This window comes from Hydra vulgaris, chromosome 11 (assembly GCF_038396675.1).
Source record: "Hydra vulgaris chromosome 11, alternate assembly HydraT2T_AEP".
Classification (NCBI taxonomy): domain Eukaryota; kingdom Metazoa; phylum Cnidaria; class Hydrozoa; order Anthoathecata; family Hydridae; genus Hydra; species Hydra vulgaris.
The window spans coordinates 40030001-40051435 of NC_088930.1; the positions used below are offsets into that span (position 1 = coordinate 40030001).

The following is a 21435-nucleotide window of genomic DNA, read 5'->3' on the forward strand; positions in this document are numbered from 1 at the left end:
CCGATATATATATATAAATATAATTTTAGTTTCAAAAAGGTTGCTGGAATGAATGAAGCAAAACAGGAAGTAATGGAGTTTGTGGATTTTCTTAAAAATGCAGATAAATTCAAAGAATTAGGAGCAAAAATGCAAAAGGTTATTTATTGTAAAATTTTATTTTTATGAAAGAATAATTTAGGAACTTATAAAAATTACAAAGTACACAAGCATAAAAAACAAATTAAAAGATCACAAGCAGCTTTAATAATTTAAAAAAAAAAAAACAACTTGAATATCTTTTTGACTTTATTAATTTTAATTAATTTAATAATCATTTAATTGTTTATTTTAAAAGTTGTGAATTATAAAAAAAAAAATTAACAACTTTTAAAACAGCCTCAATGACATCCTTATGTTTGAAATATTCTTGAATGAACTGAAAGAACTATTCTTGTAATATATATTTCATATATATATATATATATATATATATATATATATATATATATATATATATATATATATATATATATATATATATATATATATATATATATATATATATATATATTATTTTTCATATATTTTCATATATCTTTAAATATTTGTTTTAAGCAAATTTTATAAATCAAATGATTTGATATCAGTTTTTGTTTTTATTTATTTATTTATTTTGAAACATTACAAGAGCCACGATTTGCTCACTTGGAAACTGCATACTACTTGGAGGCTGCATACTACTTGTGAGCATATTTACCTGCTTCTGATATAGATTAACAAATATGTTACACTTTTTTTAGGGTGCTTTACTTTGCGGACCACCAGGAACTGGAAAAACATTGTTAGCTAAAGCTATAGCTACAGAATCTTCTGTTCCATTTCTCTCCATGGCGGGTTCAGATTTTGTTGAAATGTTTTCAGGTATTAGATTTTTTAAACATTTTGGTTCATATTGATTACTTTAATGCGTAATAAATAAGTGGCTTCTTTTATTTAATATATTTTTGCTTAGCATTTCCTACAACATTTATAGAGCAATTCTTAGTTAAACAAAATTTGTTTTATCTAAACCTAAAGATTTCTTAAACTAGAAAATTTTAAAAGAAATATCCTGAATTAACTTCTAGACAGTTTTTCTTTTTGTATTTTAATAAAAATTAAGTGTTTTTTAATTAATAGAAAAATTATTTGACTGTATTTAAAATAAGAAATAACTGTTGTGATTCAAATTTTGTAACCCTTACAAAGCAATTTCTCTATTATTACAATTAAACACATGACTACATGACTGAACTACATGACTGCATGAGTAAATAAATTTGTTACTTCATTTTTTATGTTTTTATTGAATTAAAATATAAATTTATATCTTTTATATTTTAAATAGAAAGTTAAAAAAACAAAAACTCGCAATTATTGTAATCAGCTACCACTTTTTTTTTTTTTTTCTTTCTGTCATTTCTTACCATTTCTTTTGACATGCAGAATACCACAATCACAGCTTTTTTGTTCAAAGATTTTTTTTGTTTTTGTTTTCTTTATTGTAATTATTCCTTTTGAAAATTTTATTTATTTTTCTTAGGAAGTTAAAGTTTTGCTTTTATTTTAAGTAATTTGTTGTTTGCAACAATGCCAAGGTAAGTTTTTAGTCCACTTTAGTTCACTGCAATATTGTGATCCTGGTATAGAAAACCCTATACAAACTGTCAAGTTTGTTAATGTCTTAAAATCATACTTCATTCTCGTTCTTTTGCAGCAATCAGGAGGATTGGAAAGGTGAATTTTTGCTTTTTATTCTGCATTCCTTATAACAAATGCCTAACTTTTGTGTAGAGTGTTTTTGGGTGGAAGTTTGAGACCAGGATGCAACACAGCATCAATAGCCTCCCAGTAGCATGATTTTATTTGGCTAGCTGGGTTAAATAAAAAGACAAATGACCTGTTTATCATTTTTCTGTTTCCGCAATACTTGACATTTTTTAAGTTTATTTCTAAATCTGGATTTCATCAAATTATTTATTTCCTAAAATGAGATAGTTCAATTTTTTTATCAAAACATTTGAGTTTATAAAGCTCCTCAAATTTTGCACTGATTTTTTAGACAACTCTCCATTGTAGACAGGTATTGTAGACAGGTATTTAACTAGTTTTTTTTTTTTTTGATAAATTAATAAAAGTTACAGTGTTATATAAGTTTAAAGTAATTATTGTTGTCAACTTCATATTGTAATTATAATGAAACTTTTTTATAGCTAAACTTGTCTGTTAGACATAAAATAGCAGTATCAACATATTGAAGTGAGCAATTTTAAACAGCAGTATCTACAAGGCACACACTTTAAAGTGTGTTTTTAAAGCACACACATTGAAGTGAGTAATGTTAAACAGCAGTATACAAATATAATATTTATTTAAATGCTCTCTTAGAGTCCCTAATTTTAAATGTTCACCATAACTTTTGAATAAAGAAACGCTTCCTACAATCACACCTATAAAATGATGCCACATTATGGTAATATATGCTAGTTTGGGGTAGAGGTCTGAGAGAATAGGCCCCACTACCCATAATTATGGGTGCACATTATTCCACTCTGGCCAAAACTGTTCACCACAACTAGATCTACTAAAAGATATCAAATAATCAGTAAAGTCTTGCCAACTTTTCTAATACAATATTATTGGTAATTTATTCTTGAATTCCAAATTATAAATAAACATATTTCCATTGAACCACAAATATTCTCCACAACAACAAGACCAACAAAACAATATGAAAAGTGAATCTTTTGCAGCAACTTGAGAGTTTGCAATTTTTCTTAATATTTAAAGAAACAATCTGACCATAGTTGTCTGATTATGAGATTTTTTTAAATATCATTTTTCAATTAATGCTCATGTTTATTAGAATGTTTTCTAACATTTTAAAGAATCTTTAAACACATAAGTTCTTACATGTTTCTTACAGAGATATTTGCTCAGACTATTTTAGCATTTTTTATATTGAGTTTGTTTTTACAAGTTTTATAGGCCTTTCTCTTTTGAAACTATAAAAGTTGTGTCTCTTATTTTAGTTGTGTTGTTCTCTTATTAACAAATTACAACTTACTATATAACAAAATTATACAGAAAACTTGTCTAAAAAATAAAAAAGTTAAATTTTTAAAAAGTAGATCTCACGATCTACTTTTTAAAAATGCTTAGTTTCCTCAAGTTTATGTCTTATTCAAGTCAAAAAATGATTTTTTAAATTATGTGAAATTTAACAATTAATATATTGTCAATATTATTATTTTTTTAACTTAAAAAAAAATAAGTACTATAGAAATAATGCACCAGAAGATGGAGTGGAGATGTGTAACGCATTGGTCTTCTTTTAGAACATCTTTTTTATCAAAAGATTAAACATCATGACCATTTTTTTTTTTAATTTTTTATCAGATTTTTTTGATTTCAATGGGATTTTGTTTATTTTAATCTGATTTTTTTAAATTTATATCTGATTTTTTGATTTTATTTTATTCAAATTTTATATAATTTAATCTTAATAACATAACAATTCTATATCAGGGTTCAAAAATATTATGTATAAAAATATAGCTAAAATATATTATATGCATATATATTCTAATAAATATATACATTAACATTTCAAAAAATATGGACATTAAGATTTTTTTTTTTTAATAATTTGTTACTATCTATATTTCTCACTGACATTAAACTCTCGGTTCTCATATTTATTAACAAATTACAACTTACTATATAACAAAATTATACAGAAAACTTGTCTAAAAAATAAAAATGTTAAAGCTATAAAACTAATTTTTAGAAAACTAGAAACTTGAAGTAGCACTATGAAATCAAGTATTTTTTCAAAGAAACATAAATTTACTATATAATAACTTATGTTAAAGAAACATACATATAAGATCTTTGTTATTGTTTTATTTCATAATAACTTATGTTAAAGAAACATACATATAAGATCTTTGTTATTGTTTTATTTCATAATAACTTATGTTAAAGAAACATACATATAAGATCTTTGTTATTGTTTTATTTCATAATAACTTATGTTAAAAAACATACATATAAGATCTTTGTTATTGTTTTATTTCATAATAACTTATGTTAAAGAAACATACATATAAGATCTTTGTTATTGTTTTATTTCATAATAGTATCAAGTAAAGTAGTAAAAACATTTGCTAAGAATGTTTTAAAACCTAAAATTTTTGACGTTATTGGGATTTACTTTGACTACAAAAAAGATTTAACAATATCTGTTATCATTTATGTACATTTAAAAAGCAAGAGCATTTTAGTGTAAATTCATAGTAAAGTTTTCTTATTTCTTTAAAGGTTTTAGAAAACACTTTTTCTTTTTTTTAAATTGCAAGTTCTCATTGCATTTCCTAAATGTCATTGATGTGGTCTTAAACTTTTGAACTGATTTCTTTTTAGTCTTCACTTTTTTCATCCGCTTTTTAAGGAAACTATATATAATTAATATTTATTTTTACAATATATAATAATATAGTATATAATAAGTAGGTTTAATATACTACAATTTATATATCAATATTTTTATTTTTATATTTACTAAAATGGTATAAAATCATTTTTTTAATGTTGTTTAAAGGGGTTGGTGCTGCTAGAGTACTGTATTTATTTTCTCAAGCTCGCAAAATGTCTCCATGTATTGTGTATATTGATGAAATTGATGCCATTGGAAGAGCAAGGAGACCAGGGTATTTTTTATAAATGTTTATTCTTTGTAATATTTTAACGCAATGATAATTCCTGCTAAGTAATGTTACTTAGTTTTGTATTTTTATATTTACACATAGGTATGGTTCTTATCAATTAATTTGGTGTTTCTTTTAAAAATTAAATAACATATTTTTATATTCTTTATCTGTTGTATTTAACATTTCTCTTGGCTGAACTGAGCATCACTGGAGTCACCATTGTAGTTATGATCATCATATTGTAACATCATCATCATATAGCATTTCTACAAAATGACAGTAAATATTGATATTTAACAGTGTCTATATTAAGGGGAAATCTTTTGTTCCACCTCTCTTGCATGATTTTGTTACCTCACCTTAAGATAAAGCTGAATTGTTTGCTAAGAACTTCTCATCATTCTCATCTCTTGATTCCAATAATCACATCCTCTTGTTATAGCTGACAAACAAGTTGATCCATACTTATCATGGAGAAAACATATACAAACAATCCTCTAAAAGTATACAAAAAGTCCTAAAAACTTAATGAAAGTTACTAAAACTTATGTAACACTTTGTATATTTACCTTTATAAATAAAAAAAACAATAAATTCAAGTTAAGCATATCTAATGAAGGAAAATAGAAACTCTTAAATGTTTAAATGGAGAGGAGCTATTAGTAAAAAGGAAGCCAGTTATTTAACAAAATTTATTTATCATAAAAAGCATAAATTGTTAACAAAAAAGAACAGAGTATACATCTTTTAAACAAACTTACTAAAAAGTAACAGTATATAGATATTTAATGAAGTATACAGGGTGTGTCCCCAAAATAACCGAACTTCATATTTAAATCATTTAACATGCAGCGCCATCCATTGATAATTTGCAGCATGAAAAAGATACATTCATCCTCTTTCAAACGTACATACATTCATGTAAATCGGATGACAGATGTGAAAGTTACAGCCATTTCAATAAAGAAAAACTCGTCCTAATGTTACAAAACAAAAATGGAACAAAGAGCGAATATAAAATTTTGTGTTAAACTTGAAAAAAAATTCGCTGAGACATACGAATTGATGAAAAGATTTATGGTGATGATTGTATGTCGTACTCAAGTTTATACGTGGTTTACATAATTTAAAAATGATCGCGAGGATTTAAATGGCGATCTGAGGCCAGGTCATCCAGAAGCTAGTAATCGTGCTGAATTGGTGGAAAAAGTCCGTGAAATCATTGGTATCGATGCAAATTTTACTACGAGAATGTTGGCTGAGGAATTAAATACAAGTAAAAACGCTATTTGGAGAATTTTAACTCAAGATTTGGGTAAAGAAAAGGTATGTGCGCGTTTTGTTCCACATAAATTAAATGAAGACCAAAAAATCGCTCGTGTGGAGCAAAGACATTGTTGAAGCTGTTGAAAACGATCCAGACTTTCTTGATTCAATCATAACTGGTGATGAGTCATGGTACTTTAAATATGACCCTGAAACTAAGCGTCAATCTGCTGAATGGAACTCCAAAGGCGAGCCAAAACCAAAAAATATGCATTTCCAGAAGTCTCTTTCTAATCAAGACAATGTTGATTACTTTTTATGATTCAAAGGGTATTGTCCACAAGGAATTTGTTCCAGAAGGTCAAACTGTTAATGGAGAATACTATTGGCCTGCCCTCTTTTAGATCGTTTGTGGAAAAGAATTAGTCGTGTTAGACCTGAATATACAGCAGGGCAACAACTGTTTTTATTGCACGACAATGCACCACCTCACGACCAAAAAAGTGAACGAATTTTTGATGAAAAAAATGGATTTCTCTCATCAACCACCCTCCATATTTGCCTGATCTATCACCATGTGACTATTTTCTATTTCCAAAACTGAAAACCAAGATGAAAGGAGCATGTTAATATCCCAGCCATTCAAGCAGCTGTAACCGTGATGCTGAAGAACATTCCTATAAATGACATAAAAAAATCTATGCATGCGCTGGTTGATCGTGCTAAACATTGTATTGAGTCTGATGGAACCTACTTTTAATAAATAATAACTTTCAATGATAATATAATGTGTGTTTTATTTTATATCCAAAAAGTTCGGTTATTTTTGGGACACACCGTGTATATCTTTTCAATAAAATTTACTTAAAATTATAAATATAAAAAAAATTATAGATATTAGAAACTATATCTTTTCAACATTTCTTATAAACACATTATTTCAACAATATTTTTTTAACACATTTTATGACTACACTAACTACAAACAGATTTAATTTATGTGTTTCATCATGACAGGACACCACTTAACTTGCACAAACAACAATCTTGCTCTCAACAAAGCCAAGTTACATTATAACAAAGTACACCACTTAGCTAGCAAGGTCAACACTCTTGCTGTAAACTAAGCTAAGTCACAACAATTTGAAACCATGCAAACAACATAATAATCACTTACAAACTACAAACACATAACATAACACATCACAAACATAGAAACACTTCATATATAAAAAATATATTTACACATTTACAAAATATAAACCCATATATTTTTCCTAAAAATTATTAGTTTTGCATAAATTTGGGAAAGGTTGGGTGTTGTAAGTTTTTATCTTCATATCATATGTTCAATCTCCATGACACCCCTGCTCAACTAGTACTGTGCTCAAATTATTTCTTCACACTCAGCAGCCATTATTTGTGTTTTGGAGTTAAAGAGTTAAGAGAGGGTTGAAACACAGTTATAAAAAGAAATGAGTGTTATAGACACCACTCAACCTGTTTCTGGCCAGCTTAAGTTTAAGAAACTTATTATTCAAAAAGGTTTTTCTTTTAGAGTTTTAGAGTTTAGGTTTGACAGTGAGTTCAATAAAATAAATCAAATAAAATTGTCCGAAAAAAAAAAAAAAAAAAACAGTTAGCCTCTCTGACTGTAGTAGCCCTAGTTCTCCTCTCCTCCCCCTCCCCTCCCTTCCTCCTTTCCTCTTTCCATTAATGAAAAACGCATCAAGTGTTTTTTTTTGTTTGTTTTTTCTTAACAACTGGCACTTCTTTGCATCTTTGATTTATATTAATATTAATGTTCCTTTTTTCTGGGAAAATAATCTTATTAATAACAAAAAAAACACATTAAAATCCTAATGATTGTACGTATTTTATGCAAAGAAAATTAACATAAGGTAAATTTTAGCAAAACATTTCTAGGAGAAGTTTAAAGAAGAATCAGATAAATCACTTTAGAAACAAAAATGAACTAAAAAGCTAAGAATAGCTACAAAAAAGTTCAATTGTAGCCACAAAATTATTCTAGAGAAAAATTGAATAAATTAAGCAGCTTTAAATATCATGCTATAAGCAAACTAAGATTGCAGAACTTTTATACAATGATTTTGTGGTTTATTCAAGAGTAGTTTTACAAAAAAAAAGTAGAAAGTGACACATAGACTTGACCTTGGAAGACCAAATAAACTTGACCAGATATTTTGGCAGAGTTAAATGACTTTTTTTTACTAATAATAGTGATATTTGATGTTTTTATAGACAAGGTGGCAACAGTGAACAAGAAAGTACCTTAAATCAACTACTTGTTGAAATGGATGGTATAAACAGTGGAGAGGGAGTAGTTATGTTGGCCTCAACAAATAGACCTGATATTCTTGACCAGGTTTAGTTTTTATTTTTATGTTAAGAATTTTATTCTTATGTGTTATTGGAACATATTTAGCATTTATCTTACAGGCTTTGATGCGTCCTGGTCGCTTTGATCGAACCATTACAATTGATTTACCTACACTTGTTGAGCGTAAAGACATTTTTGAAATCTATTTAAGTGATTTAAAGTTAGGGAGTTCATTAACTAAATACTCTGAGAGATTAGCAGAACTCACTCCTGGAAAAGCGGGCAAGTATTGTTTTTTAGTTTTTGGTTTAAAGCAGGTTATGTAATTAATATTATAATTATGAATATAGTTATGATATTAAATTATAATTATTATGGTCGATAACTCTGCTTATTATATTTTTTATAAATTATAAATTTTTAAAAAGTAATTTATACCTAATAGTTATATTAATCCGAGTTGTAAATTAAACTTAAATAATTATGAAATTATACTAAAATTTTTATATGAAATTTTCATTAACTTTTATAGTTAATTTTCTATGAAACAACTTTAGCGTTAAAATTTATAAAATATTGTTTAATAATGAAATAAATGTGAATATCAATAATCTTGATAATGTAATTTTCATTTTTTTGAGTAATATTTGTTTACTTTTTTATTTACATTTATAACTAAGAGTTTTCAACTTATTTTTGATAAAAATTGCTTTTTAAAACTTTTGAATTTTGTAGGAGCTGATATAGCAAACATTTGTAATGAGGCTGCGTTGCATGCAGCTCGGTTAAATGAAAATGTGTGGACTCTGCAAATTTTGAGTATGCTGTTGAACGTGTAATTGCAGGTTCTTTTTACTTTTTTTTTATTTTATAGTTATTAACAAATACTTTTTTTAATTTACTAAGTTTAATCATTACATAAATAAAATTTGAATATTGTTATTGATTCTGTTTACAAAATATTTTTATTTATTATTTAATGTATTTTATTTGTTAATATCTTAAAATAAAATGTTGTAAATTTTTCCATTTTTTGTTGCTACAATAAATGATGTATAAAAATTAAGAAATTAGAAAAATAAATATTTATAAAATTTTTTATATCTGTTCACTTATTAAGGGTAAAGAAGGCCACCACAGTCAATGAGACTACTCATTTTGTTTTTAATTGTTTTTTAAATTTTAAATTTTTAACTCAATAACTCTGAATAACAAACCTTGATTAAAATAACAAGCTTTTTTTTTCCAGCCTTTAAAATGGAGAAACAAGTTTTTTTATCTTAAATGTCTTTTTATATTAATGTTAGGTTTGGAAATGTTAAAATGTTTCAAAACATTTCTCTTTGCATTATATTGTCTCAATGCAATGTGTTATCTAAAATATATTGTCTCTTATGCAATATATTGTTTAAAACATTGTCACTATGTATATATTTTTTAAAATGTATTGTTTGTAAGCAATATATTGTCTTAGGAGGCTATACTAAGGTTTATTACAACAATTTTATTCTTTAACTCAGTTTTATGCTTTGGAGAACAGTTTACAGAAGATTTGAGTTTAACATTTAAGTTTAAAAAAATAGTAATGTTCACGAAATTAAAATTTTATGTCAGGTAAAACCAGTTTTTTAAAAACATGTTACTGAAAAAGAGTTAATTGAGAAACCTGTGATAAACTTAACATAAATATTATATAAATATACTTATATGAATTTATATAAATATATTATAGTTTTCTAACACATTCTATGCTTCATTCTTTGCCAAAGTAGTTATTGTCTATTAAAATGTAATAGTCTATCAAGGAGTTTTTTATTTTTTATGTAGGTTAATAAAGGATACATGTATATATATTAGGGTGTCCCAAAAGAACACTTTGAAAAATATATGCAGAGACCCCCTTAATGTGTTCGATCTAATACAAAAACACTAGATTTAAAATTTTTTTGAATAAAAAATATTTTAAGGGGTCCCTCAAGACCCTCGAATATTTAATGGGTCCCTAATATTTAATGTCAACCTGGTACTCAAATGAAACAAAATTATATAAAAATTTCAAAAATAATATTTAATTTTGAAAAATTTTAACTTATTTATCAAAATTGTCATAAAAATACATAAAAAATGCATTTTTTTGTTTTTTGTTAAAAAACGTAAATTTACATGTAATACAACCAAAAATAACAAATCTAAAATTGAAATCAATATTAATTTTCAAATATTTATAAAAGTTCGCTTCATTTGATTACCAGGTTGACATATTTTTGAAAAAATTCTTTTTTTTGAAAATATTAGGGACCCATTAAATATTCCAGGGTCTTGAGGGACCCCTTAAAATATTTTTTATTCAAAAAAATTTTAAATCTAGTGTTTTTGTATTAGATCGAACACATTAAGGGGGTCTCTGCATATATTTTTCAAAAATGTTGTTTTTTGGGACACCCTAATATATATAAATGATAAATGTATATATTTTAGAATTGGAGCCACAGTCTTCACATGTTCAATATAGCTATTTTCCAGGCATGGTGTGAACTCCAAACATTTATATTTTAATACTAATAAATGCAGGTCAAATAAGTATTTGTTTCAAAAAGTTGTGTTAATTGGAGCTTGGGAACAATACAATTATGTTTAAAATACAGTATCCCCTGCTAAAGAGTTAGGGGACCATAATTTGGGGTCTTCTTATCCCCAAGCTTCAATTACCATAATTTTTTGTGACACATCCTCATTTGACATTGATATTAAAATAGAAATATTATGAGTTCACACTATGCCTGTGAAATAGCTATATTGAACTTGTGAAAGCTCTGCCTCTGTATTTAAATGGTACATGACAATAAATAATACATGACACTATTGCACTAATAAACTATTTTTATTAGTTACAAAAACCTTGATAAAAAATGTTGAATTTTTAATTTGTTTTAGGAAAACAGGTGTCTTAGCATTTCTACTTTAATAAGTAATAATTTGAAAAAAAGCTTTTTACATTTAGTTGATACATTTTAATGTTTTTAGTGCGCCTGTGTACCTAAGAGTACAGGATTTGCCCAGGTTGAATAAAGGACTGTTTATGTCAGCCATAAATACTCAATGCAGTGTTAAAATTATCACACTTTTAACCTAAATAAAAAGCGAGTATTGGATCAAATTTTAGTTTAAATTTTTAACTGTTTTTTAAAGGGATTCCCAATTGCAGAAACAAGTTATGTTTTTTTTTTGTAAATAAACAGAAAATAAATTTTAAGTTTATTAAAATAAACAAAACAATTGATTTATTGAAATATTAACAAAAAACATTTGTTTTTATGCCATTATACTTCCAGTTTAGAGGTTAATATTAACTCCATGAATCTGCATAGTTTTTTCGATATAAAAATATCTGGTTTTAATAATAAATCTACTTACCGCAAAGTTTTTTATACGATTTACACAACTAAACAATTAGATTGGGTTTTCCCCTTTTTTTAAAAAATTGTTTTGCGCATCAGTTCAACTGGAAACTTAGAACAAAATAAAAATTGTACTTAAACGAAGAATACTGCTTTTCTAACATTGTTTTACTTTTTATTTCCATTAAAATATTTTGTTTTTGTATACCTTGAAATTTCTTATTAATATGCATTATTTCTTACTAAATCCAAAAAAATCAATAAAGAAGAAAAAAATTTTTGGTTTTAAAATTTTATAAGCAGAACTTGTTTTTAACAAATACCAGTATAATACCAATAAAAATATAAGTTAGACTTTTAAAGCGTTTATTTATTTATCATGTTATTTTTATTTGTTTTATAAAAGGTTATATACAAAAGTATTCTTCTTCATAAAAATTAATTGCAATAGGAAAAACCCAAACATAACATTTGTAACTCGAGTTTAAGCTATTTGAAAGATTTTTTTTGTATTGATATTATTTATCAACTACAAAAGCTCATTAAACAGACCAGTATTTAAAAAAAAAAATCAAAAAGCCTGCACTTACCTTTGAGAAAAATAAAATGACATTAAAATTATATAGTTTTTTGCTAATGTCTCGATAAATAATGTGTTCTGAAAATTTAACATTAAACTTATTTTTTAAGGATTATTTATGATATGAACACAACTTGACTTAGCACTTGGTTATCACTTTAACTAAAGTAAAAAAAAATTATTAAATTGCTTTAATTTTTATTTTATTTTAATTCACCTCCCCAAGTCCGACAAGGCCACTACAGACAAGGAGACTACTTAATTGTGGTTTTAACCCTCTCTCAGCTCTCTAACTCCAAAATACTAACCTTGACAAACAAGGCCACTGTGCAGAGAAACAAGTTGAAAATAATCATAGATAACAGAATACATGTTGATTTTCAATTGATTATGATGTCAAGGCAGAGTTTTAAACTGAGGTCTAAAAAGATGAGCAAATACTCAGGATAATCACTTGCAGCTTACATAAGCTTAATCTAGGAGGGTTAAATGCACTACATTAGCAGGCAGATTACATTTATTTATAACAATATGCATTTTTCTTTAGGTATTGAAAATGCATTTTTCTTTAGGTATTCAAAAGCGTACCAACACAATGAGTGATATAGAAAGACGTATAGTTGCGTATCATGAAGCTGGTCATGCTATTGTCAATTGGATGTTAAAATACACTGAACCTGTGCTTAAGGTTTTTAGAATCTGAAATTCTTTTATTCTTTTGCTTTTATAGAAATAAAGTACAAAAAATATAAATAACACATTTAACAAAATAAGAAAAATATTTGATGTATATAATAAATTTTTGAATAAAAATGGTGCTTGTTCGTGTTGATGGATTGACTGAATTTTTATCATTTTAAAAATTTTATGTTTAGATATCAATTATATCTTCTAATGTCTTCTCCTTTTGGATACACACAAAAGTTTCCGCTTGACATAAAACTTCATACTAATGAACAGGTTTAAGTTTGAGTGTACTCAATGTTCATTATTTTTATTTGAGGTTTGAAATATTTTTTTGATTTATAATCAAATAAAACAATTTTATATTTTATTACTTTTTAAGTATTTAAAAAAAACAACAACATGATATTCTTTAATCGTAACGTTGTTTTGTTGTTGTGGTGTAAATTGTAACATGTTCCATTGTTAAAATGTTAATCATAACATGTTTCATTGTTACAGTGTTAATCATAACAAATTTCATTGTTACAATGTTTATTGTAACATGTTTTGTTGTTGGCAATCAAAAAATATCAATATAATAATTGTTCATCTTTTACACCGGTATTAAACTTTTATATAATTGGTATCTTTATTAAAGCTAATTAGTCATAATGTAATCTTAGTAGTGTGTGTTAGGAAACAATTCAAATATTTTGAAAAAGACATTTACAGTAAAATTTATCCTAACAAACAGTTTGGCTCACAACAGCATGCTTTTAATGTTATAAATTTGTCAAACATTTTTTTGATTTATTATCTTCTCATTTACTGAAACATTTTTCTAATTTTGACTTGTTTTCTTTTGTTGAAAAGTTAAATAGAGTTGATATAATAGACAAGTTTACAGAAAACTAATTTACAAATATTCCACTTAAAGAAACTATAAAAGTAGCTACAGATTTGTTCTTTAAAACATAACTAGTTCAAAATACTTTTTTAAGGCTCAATTAAAAGTTTTACTTTAATTTTCAAAATATGCTTTCTCATTTCTTATTTAACTAAAAATATTATGATCAATGAAAATATAATGAAAATAGATAATGGCATTGCAATAATTTTTTCTCTATCACCAATTATAGCAAATATGTTTATCAGGTTCCATGAGCAAATATGCTGTAATAATTGCCAATCTTCCGTACCAATTTTTTACGAATGTTATGTGGATGACAATATTGCTATTTTAAATTCAGAGTTTGAAGCTCAAGATTTCTTTATATATCTCATAAAAAACATAAGATAAAAAATCTAAATTTGCTATGGAAAATCCAGTTGCATTTTAAGATGCTTATCAAAAAGTCTAATTCGCATCAAAGTTTATCACAAAAAAACATAAATGGGTCTTTTACAAAAAAATTTTAGTTTTGTTCTTTCTTGTTATAAAATTAGTTGTTTTATTGATAGTAAATCTAAATATATGTAAATATTATTTATAAAAATATAAACATATGGCTTTGATTTGATAAAGACATATTGACTTCTTTAAATAAACACGCATTTTATTATATTGTAAATTTATCAGTCTACTTTATTATTATTATTTTTATTACTAATGCTATTATTTTTAGCTATTTACTATGTCATTATTATTTGTGATTTTTATTGGCTTGTAACAATTATTGTCCATTATTGTTTTTCTGTAATGTCTTCAGTTTCAGATTTTAAACTAATGTTTTAAGTGTAACTCGATACAGGTCAAGATTTTAAAATATTGTGTTTTTCTGCAGGATTATCAGAAAGCTTCCTGATAATCCTATTGAAAGAGAAACTGACAGTAAAAGTTCAAGTTAGATGTTTTTTTACTAATTTGTTACTGCTCTGTCTTATGAGAACATTGAGTTGAACTTCTTGTAGAATAAGCTTACATATTTGACATATGAAACACAAACCTTGACAAACAAGGCCACTGCACTGTGGAAAAGAAAGTCCAGCGCTGTACCACGAGGGACGGGGGTGGGGATCGAACTCAGAACTTCTTGCTTATGAGGCAAACGCTCTACCATTACACCACTACCGCATTTATATATTTATATAAAAGCATTTATATAATTTATACCGCATTTATATATTTATATAAGTATACATATATATATGTATATATATATATATGTGTGTATATATATTATATATATATTGGCATGAAGTCTATAAATTTTTTGATTAAATCTTGTGGCACAGTATTGCTTGCAGTTTTAAACTGCAGCAAGTTAGTGGACTTGCTTTTTTGTATTTTGGATTTCATCAACTCCAAAGATTTGCAAAAGGATTCAAATCAGGTGAGCAAGCAGGTTACTACCAGCACCAGATTCAATGTTTTTCCTCCTTGTATTGAGCATGCTGTGTGGCAAGGAGTGTTATCTTTTTAAAATTGTCATGCAAAGTCAGCTTCGGAAATTTTCACTCAGAGTAGTTATTTAACTTCAAATTAATTCTTGAAGAAAAAAAAATCAAATAATTAAAATTATAAGTATTGTATTGTGTCTCACCTTTTATTTAAAATAAAATTAGTTTCAAATTAAAATTAGTGTTTGATTTATATTCATTTAAAGTTGCATTTAGAGATAAAAAAAAATTAGAAGTGTGCTAGTACTTTCTGGAAGCACTTTATACAGTGGAGAAAATAGAATTAGCCTCACCATGTACTAATCCAATATTTTGTAAATCTGTAAGCAAGTTTTTGCAGTGCATCTTTTGTATCCACACACATATAATTATTGTTACAAATAACAACTTATAATATACAGGTATATGTACTGCAAAAACAACTGTACCGCAAAAACCACAATGTTGGCATTAGTGACCTAGCATGTAGAAAAAGATTCAGGATTCAAAAAACTTGATATATTATGATAGCTAATATGTCAGCCTATAGATTAAAGCAGCTTTAGTGATTTTTTTTATTTGTTAAATACTTTGGTATTTGCGCTAGAGTAAAAATTTATAAAAGTGTGTAGTTTTTTTTGTTTTGTAGGAGCCTAGAAGCCATATCAAAGAATAAGTTAGCAAAATATAGATTTTCTATTACCTATGGATAAGAAACTGAAAAAATTTTTTTTTCTCAAGTAGTTATTAATCTTTATAACACCCTCATAAAGAAAGGAAGTATTATTGTTGTTTTTGGGATACATTTTATAGAACTCACTTTATAGACTATGTTTTGAAAGGAAAACAGCAACAATAAATTACCATTGTATTTGATTTTTTTTAAAGAAAATAGTATATATTTTTCTTAAAAACAATATTTGAACACAGCAGTAATAACACAGATATCTAAAATGGCTGCAAACTTTATTAAATTATTATAATAATAGGTTACTACAACAATGTTAAGATAACATAGATAAATAATAAAATAGTACTTTAATTCAAAAAAAGATTATTGATTGTCATTGCATTCATTATAATGGTCGTATATCAGTCTTTTAGATGTGGAGAAGTGCTGGTTTGCTGGTAAAAGCATAACCGGTTTAACACCATCAACTCTGCAACTAACTTTGCTGCAAATTGAACGGAGAAGATCAAGACAATTAGGACATTGCTTTAGGCCAAAAGCTTGACATTTCCTTTGTTTGCAAAAACATTCAACTTTACATTTAATAAATTTTTCTTTAGTTTCTTCTTTCTTTTGGCTTCCTTCTTATGCTATTTCTATGTTATTTTTTTCTAACTCTATTTGATTAAAAAAATTATCGTTAAACATTTTAGAGTACATTAGTCGCTTACAGAACATATCTAGATGAACAACTTTCAAGTAAAAATTTAGATTTTGCTCTAGGTTCAAACACAAAGTAAGTTTTAATAAATTCTTGCAATTACTATGTTCTAAAAATGTTATTGATTTTTAATACGTAAAAAAACACGATGCAAACTTTGTTTAAAACACTGCAATGACATCTTTAGAATCAAGAGGTTACATAGAATCAAATATAATCATAGTAAAATGTGAGAACACATGTATAGCGTATAAAATTTTTAGGTATATCTATCTTGTGGTTTTTGTGGTGCATCTGGTATTTTCTCCAAGATTAAGTTAGCAGTAACTGGTTTTATTTAAAGCAGATCAAATAATATTAGGACACGCCAAATTTCAGCTTCATAGTTTCACTAGCTGCAGAGATACAATCGATAAATTAAATGCGGTTTTTGGGGTTCACATACAAAAAACAACAAAAGTTCATTTAACAATAACAACAAAACTATTTCTTAAAAATTAATCAAACTAGCTGGGAAGAACTTTAAGCAACTCTAAACACATTCAGTTTTTCTCAAAAGCAAATAATAAAAAAGTTATTGAGATGTGCTTTTTTTAGTGTTTTTGCGGTACGTATACCTGTAGCATAATTAAATTGCGGTACATTTGATAAAACATAAAGCTTATAATACTTGATATTTGCGGTAACAAATAGAATTAGCCTCATCAATAATTATTTTCAGTTTGCTGAAAATAATTATTGATGAGGCTGCTGCTCAGCACATGACTGCATCTCAAATTCGTGCTAATTTATAATTACCTGTATCTGTTCAACGTGTGAGACAAATCTTACATGAAGATCCAAACACAGTTTGGAAAATGGAGCCAAACCAATGTACTGCTCGTCATAAAGAAGTTAAATATCACAATTTGCAAAAGAACACATGTCTTGGCAGGAAGAGTGGCATCCAGTTCTCTTTAGTGATGAAAAAAATTTCAATTTAGATGGTCCTGATGGTTATCAATATTACTGGCATGATCTTTGAAAAGAGAAAGAAACTTGGATGAGTCATAACTTTGGTGGTGGAACTGTTATGGTTTGGGGGGCTTTTTCCTGCTGGAGAACTCCCACTGGCATATATTTTTACAAAAATGAATTCACAGGACTACAATGACTTATTAGAAATAAGTTTGCTTGAACATGGTGAGGAATCGATGGATGAAAATTTCACTTTTCAACAAGATATGCTGCTATCCATAATTCAAAGCTTACAAAAGCTTGGTTTAGGAAAAAAATGTTCACATAATAGAATGGCCCGCATGTAAATCCCATTTTAACCCAATTGAAAATCTATGGGGAATACTTTCTAGAAAGGTTTATGAAAATGGTAAGCAATTTGAATCCACCTTGGAGTTGAAAACTTGTATCAGAGAAGCTTGGAATAAAATATCTATAGAAAATATCCAAAATCTTGTGACTATTATGTCAAGTCGCGTATTTGAAGTCACTAAAAATTCAGGAAGCAATAATAAACATTAAATGAGCGTGAAAACAAAATATTTTCTGTATTTTCTTGTATATAGCAAAATGAGGCTAATTCTATTTTCTCCACAAATCGAATACTTTTAATTTTTTTTTCCATTTGTAATTAGTTAATCATACCAATTTATAAATTTTTTAGTTTTAGTAGAAGATAATAAGAAATAAAGTAGATTTGATATTTGTTTTACTGCCATTTTTGTTAAATTATATATATATATATATATATATATATATATATATATATATATATATATATATATATATATATATATATATATATATATATATATATATATATATATATATTTTAAACATCCTTGCTTCCAACAAGGCTGCAAGCAGCCACTAATTAAAGCAAGATAACGATTGACAGACGACTTAAAAGATTGCAAATTATATGAGTCAGGAAAGCAAGATGAAGGACAAAGCGAATTCCAAAGAGCTGATGTTCGAGGAAAAAACTAGACAAATAAGCGTTTTTGGAGCACTTAGGAACAGTGACAGAAAAAGGATGACACTTAATTGAATGACGAGTAACACGAGAATGAGTTATAGTAGATGGCACAAGAGATGCTAGCTCTTTAGAGCAGTGCCCATTATAGTATTTGTAGAAAAGAGAAAGAGAAGCAACATTACGACGATGTGATAATGGTTGGAGGTTGGCTGCAAGAGCAGGTCCAACTATGTTTTCAATGCGTTTTTGCACCTTGTCTAAAAGAGAAAGGGCATCATTAGAGGATCCGCCCCAGATATGGCAACAATGTTCCATACAAGGCCGGATTTGAGATTTATAGAGATAGAGAATAGAATCCGAAGTAAGAAAGTGATGAGCTCGATAAAAAGATGCAACCTTATCAGATGCTAATTTTGCAACTGATTTGATATATGGTTTCCAAGAAAGATTGGAAGTAAGAGTTAATCCTAGAAGATAAAGAGTAGGTGACTCATTGAGTACATCACCGTTCATAAATATAGGAAGATCTAAATTATTGCGATAACGATTGGCTGAAAAAAAATTGAGTTTTATCTGAATTAAAGTTCACCAGCCACTGTGAGCCCCATGCTGTAGCAGAAGTAAGATCCTTTTCAAGCTCAAATGCCCCCTCCAAGCAATCAGAGGGTGTTGGTTTTTTATCACGACAAGAATAAATGGTAGTGTCATCAGCAATTAATGCCACCTTAGATGAGAGAATATCTGGAAGATCATTGTTGTAGATTAAAAAGAGTATAGGGCCAAGGAAAGAACCTTGAGGAACCCCTGAAGTTACAGAATAAGAAGAGTGTTGTCCATTGAGGACAACTTTTATGCTTCGATTGGAAAGGAAGGATTCAATGATCTTAAAGATGTTGCCGGATACACCATAATAAAGAAGTTTATGGAGAAGACCAGCATGCCAAACTTTATCAAAAGCTTTTGAAATGTCGAGAGCGATTACTGTTAACAAATCAGCTGTAGAACGAGAAGATCGAAATCCATATTGATGGTCAGAAAGTAAGTGATTAGATTCAAGATGAGAAATTAAGTGTTTTTTAATTAAAGATTCAAAAACCTTGCTTATGATAGGAAGAAGACTAATAGGACGGTAGTTAGACAAATCAGATCGCTCTCTAGAATTTTTGAAGATAGGGATAACAGATGCCGCTTTCCAGCATGCTGGAAAGCAAGACTCTGATAAGCACTTGTTAAATAGTTTTGAGAGTATAATGACAGCTCCGGAGAACACTTCTGCAAGACAATAACAGGTATGTTGTCCGGGCCACAAGCTGTAGAAGAGTCTAGGCAGGAAATCACTTTAGATACAGATGCTGGAGTGATATGAATGTCAAGCAATGGATCAACCAGTTTGTTGGCAATATCAGGTAGAAAGCAACTAGTGGAATCAAGAGATGATATTGATGAAAAGTTTTTAGCAAACAATTCAGCTTTGTCTTTAGGTGAGGTGACAAACTCGAACCATACAAGAGAGGTGAAATTATAGATTTGCCCTTATTATTGATATTATTAAAGATTCTCCAGAAGTCACGAGAGCCTAATTTTTGAGATGAGATACGAGATTTCATGACCTGAGAATAGCAGGTTTTGGTGTTAGACAAAACCTTTTTTACAATTGTTTCTAGCAGTAATAAACAGACGCCTGTTTCCTGGAGAATTGTTTTGCTGATAAATATGGAAAGAACGGTTTCGATTGGCAATCGCAGCAGCACAGTGTGAAGAAAACCGTGGAGGAGAGTGAGGCTTGACCTGGAATCGTCGAGGAAAGGCAAAAGATTTCATGCCAGCCTGAATCCACGAAGTTATGCAAGAAGCACATTTGTCGACAGGAAGATGAAAAATTTCTACCCAAGGGCCATCACGAAGAAATCACGGAAAGAATCCCAGTCAGCTTTACTGTAGTTGTAAGAGGTTCGATAATAGGGGGATTCAGGTGATGAAGAAGAATGAAGTATTAGTTTTAAAAGATCAAACTGTGATCAGAAGAACCTAAGGGTGAATGTGGAGAAACTGAGCACTGACTAGGATCAGAAACAAGACATAAGTCGAGTAGAGAAGGTAAATGGTTCGGGTTGTCTGGAAAGCGAGTTGGAATGTTGACTATTTGAGTTAGGGATTGAGAAAGGCAAAAGTTGTGGGCTTTAATGCCTGCCCAATCACTGACACTAGAGCCAAGCCATTCAGAGAGGTGAGCATTAAAGTCACCAACAACAACTATATTAGCTGATGGATAAAGAGAGAGGGCTTGGTCAATATGATCAGAAATAACGTCAAAAAGTGTGCAGTTTTGAGATGAAGGAGAGCGATATAGAACAAAGAGAAAGGCAATAGAGTGAAGTGGTGCTAAATGAAAGCACATAAAAGAATAGTCTGTGGATTCAAACCTAGTTTCACAACAATGTGATTCTTACGAATGTAAATGCCCAGGCCAAGCATGTGACTATTGGAGTCTTTACGAATTAGAGGAAGATAACCATCAACACTAAGATCACAAGATGAGACAGCCGAACTCAAATTAGTCTCACAAAGAGCAAGTAGGTCTGGTGAACTTTGCAAGAGATAAGACTCAACAGAAGAAAAGTTACTTCGAAGACCACGAATATTAGTTAATGATAGGTTTAGAGAACTTGGTGATGATGATGGTTTTTTGTGTTTTATAGTTTTTGG

The 21435-nt window shown here is 27.9% G+C and overlaps 1 protein-coding gene across 1 annotated transcript in view; it reads left to right on the forward strand.

Moving 5' to 3' along the window:
- The window catches only part of LOC136087639 (mitochondrial inner membrane m-AAA protease component paraplegin-like), a 37079-nt gene that overhangs the window by 7509 nt on the left and 8135 nt on the right, over positions 1-21435 (forward strand). Inside the window, 10 exon segments of the mRNA XM_065811063.1 lie at positions 30-138; positions 783-903; positions 4625-4733; positions 8262-8385; positions 8460-8622; positions 9076-9129; positions 9132-9185; positions 12891-13006; positions 13194-13214; positions 13216-13278. Of these exon segments, the coding sequence (XP_065667135.1) occupies positions 30-138; positions 783-903; positions 4625-4733; positions 8262-8385; positions 8460-8622; positions 9076-9129; positions 9132-9185; positions 12891-13006; positions 13194-13214; positions 13216-13278 (934 nt within the window).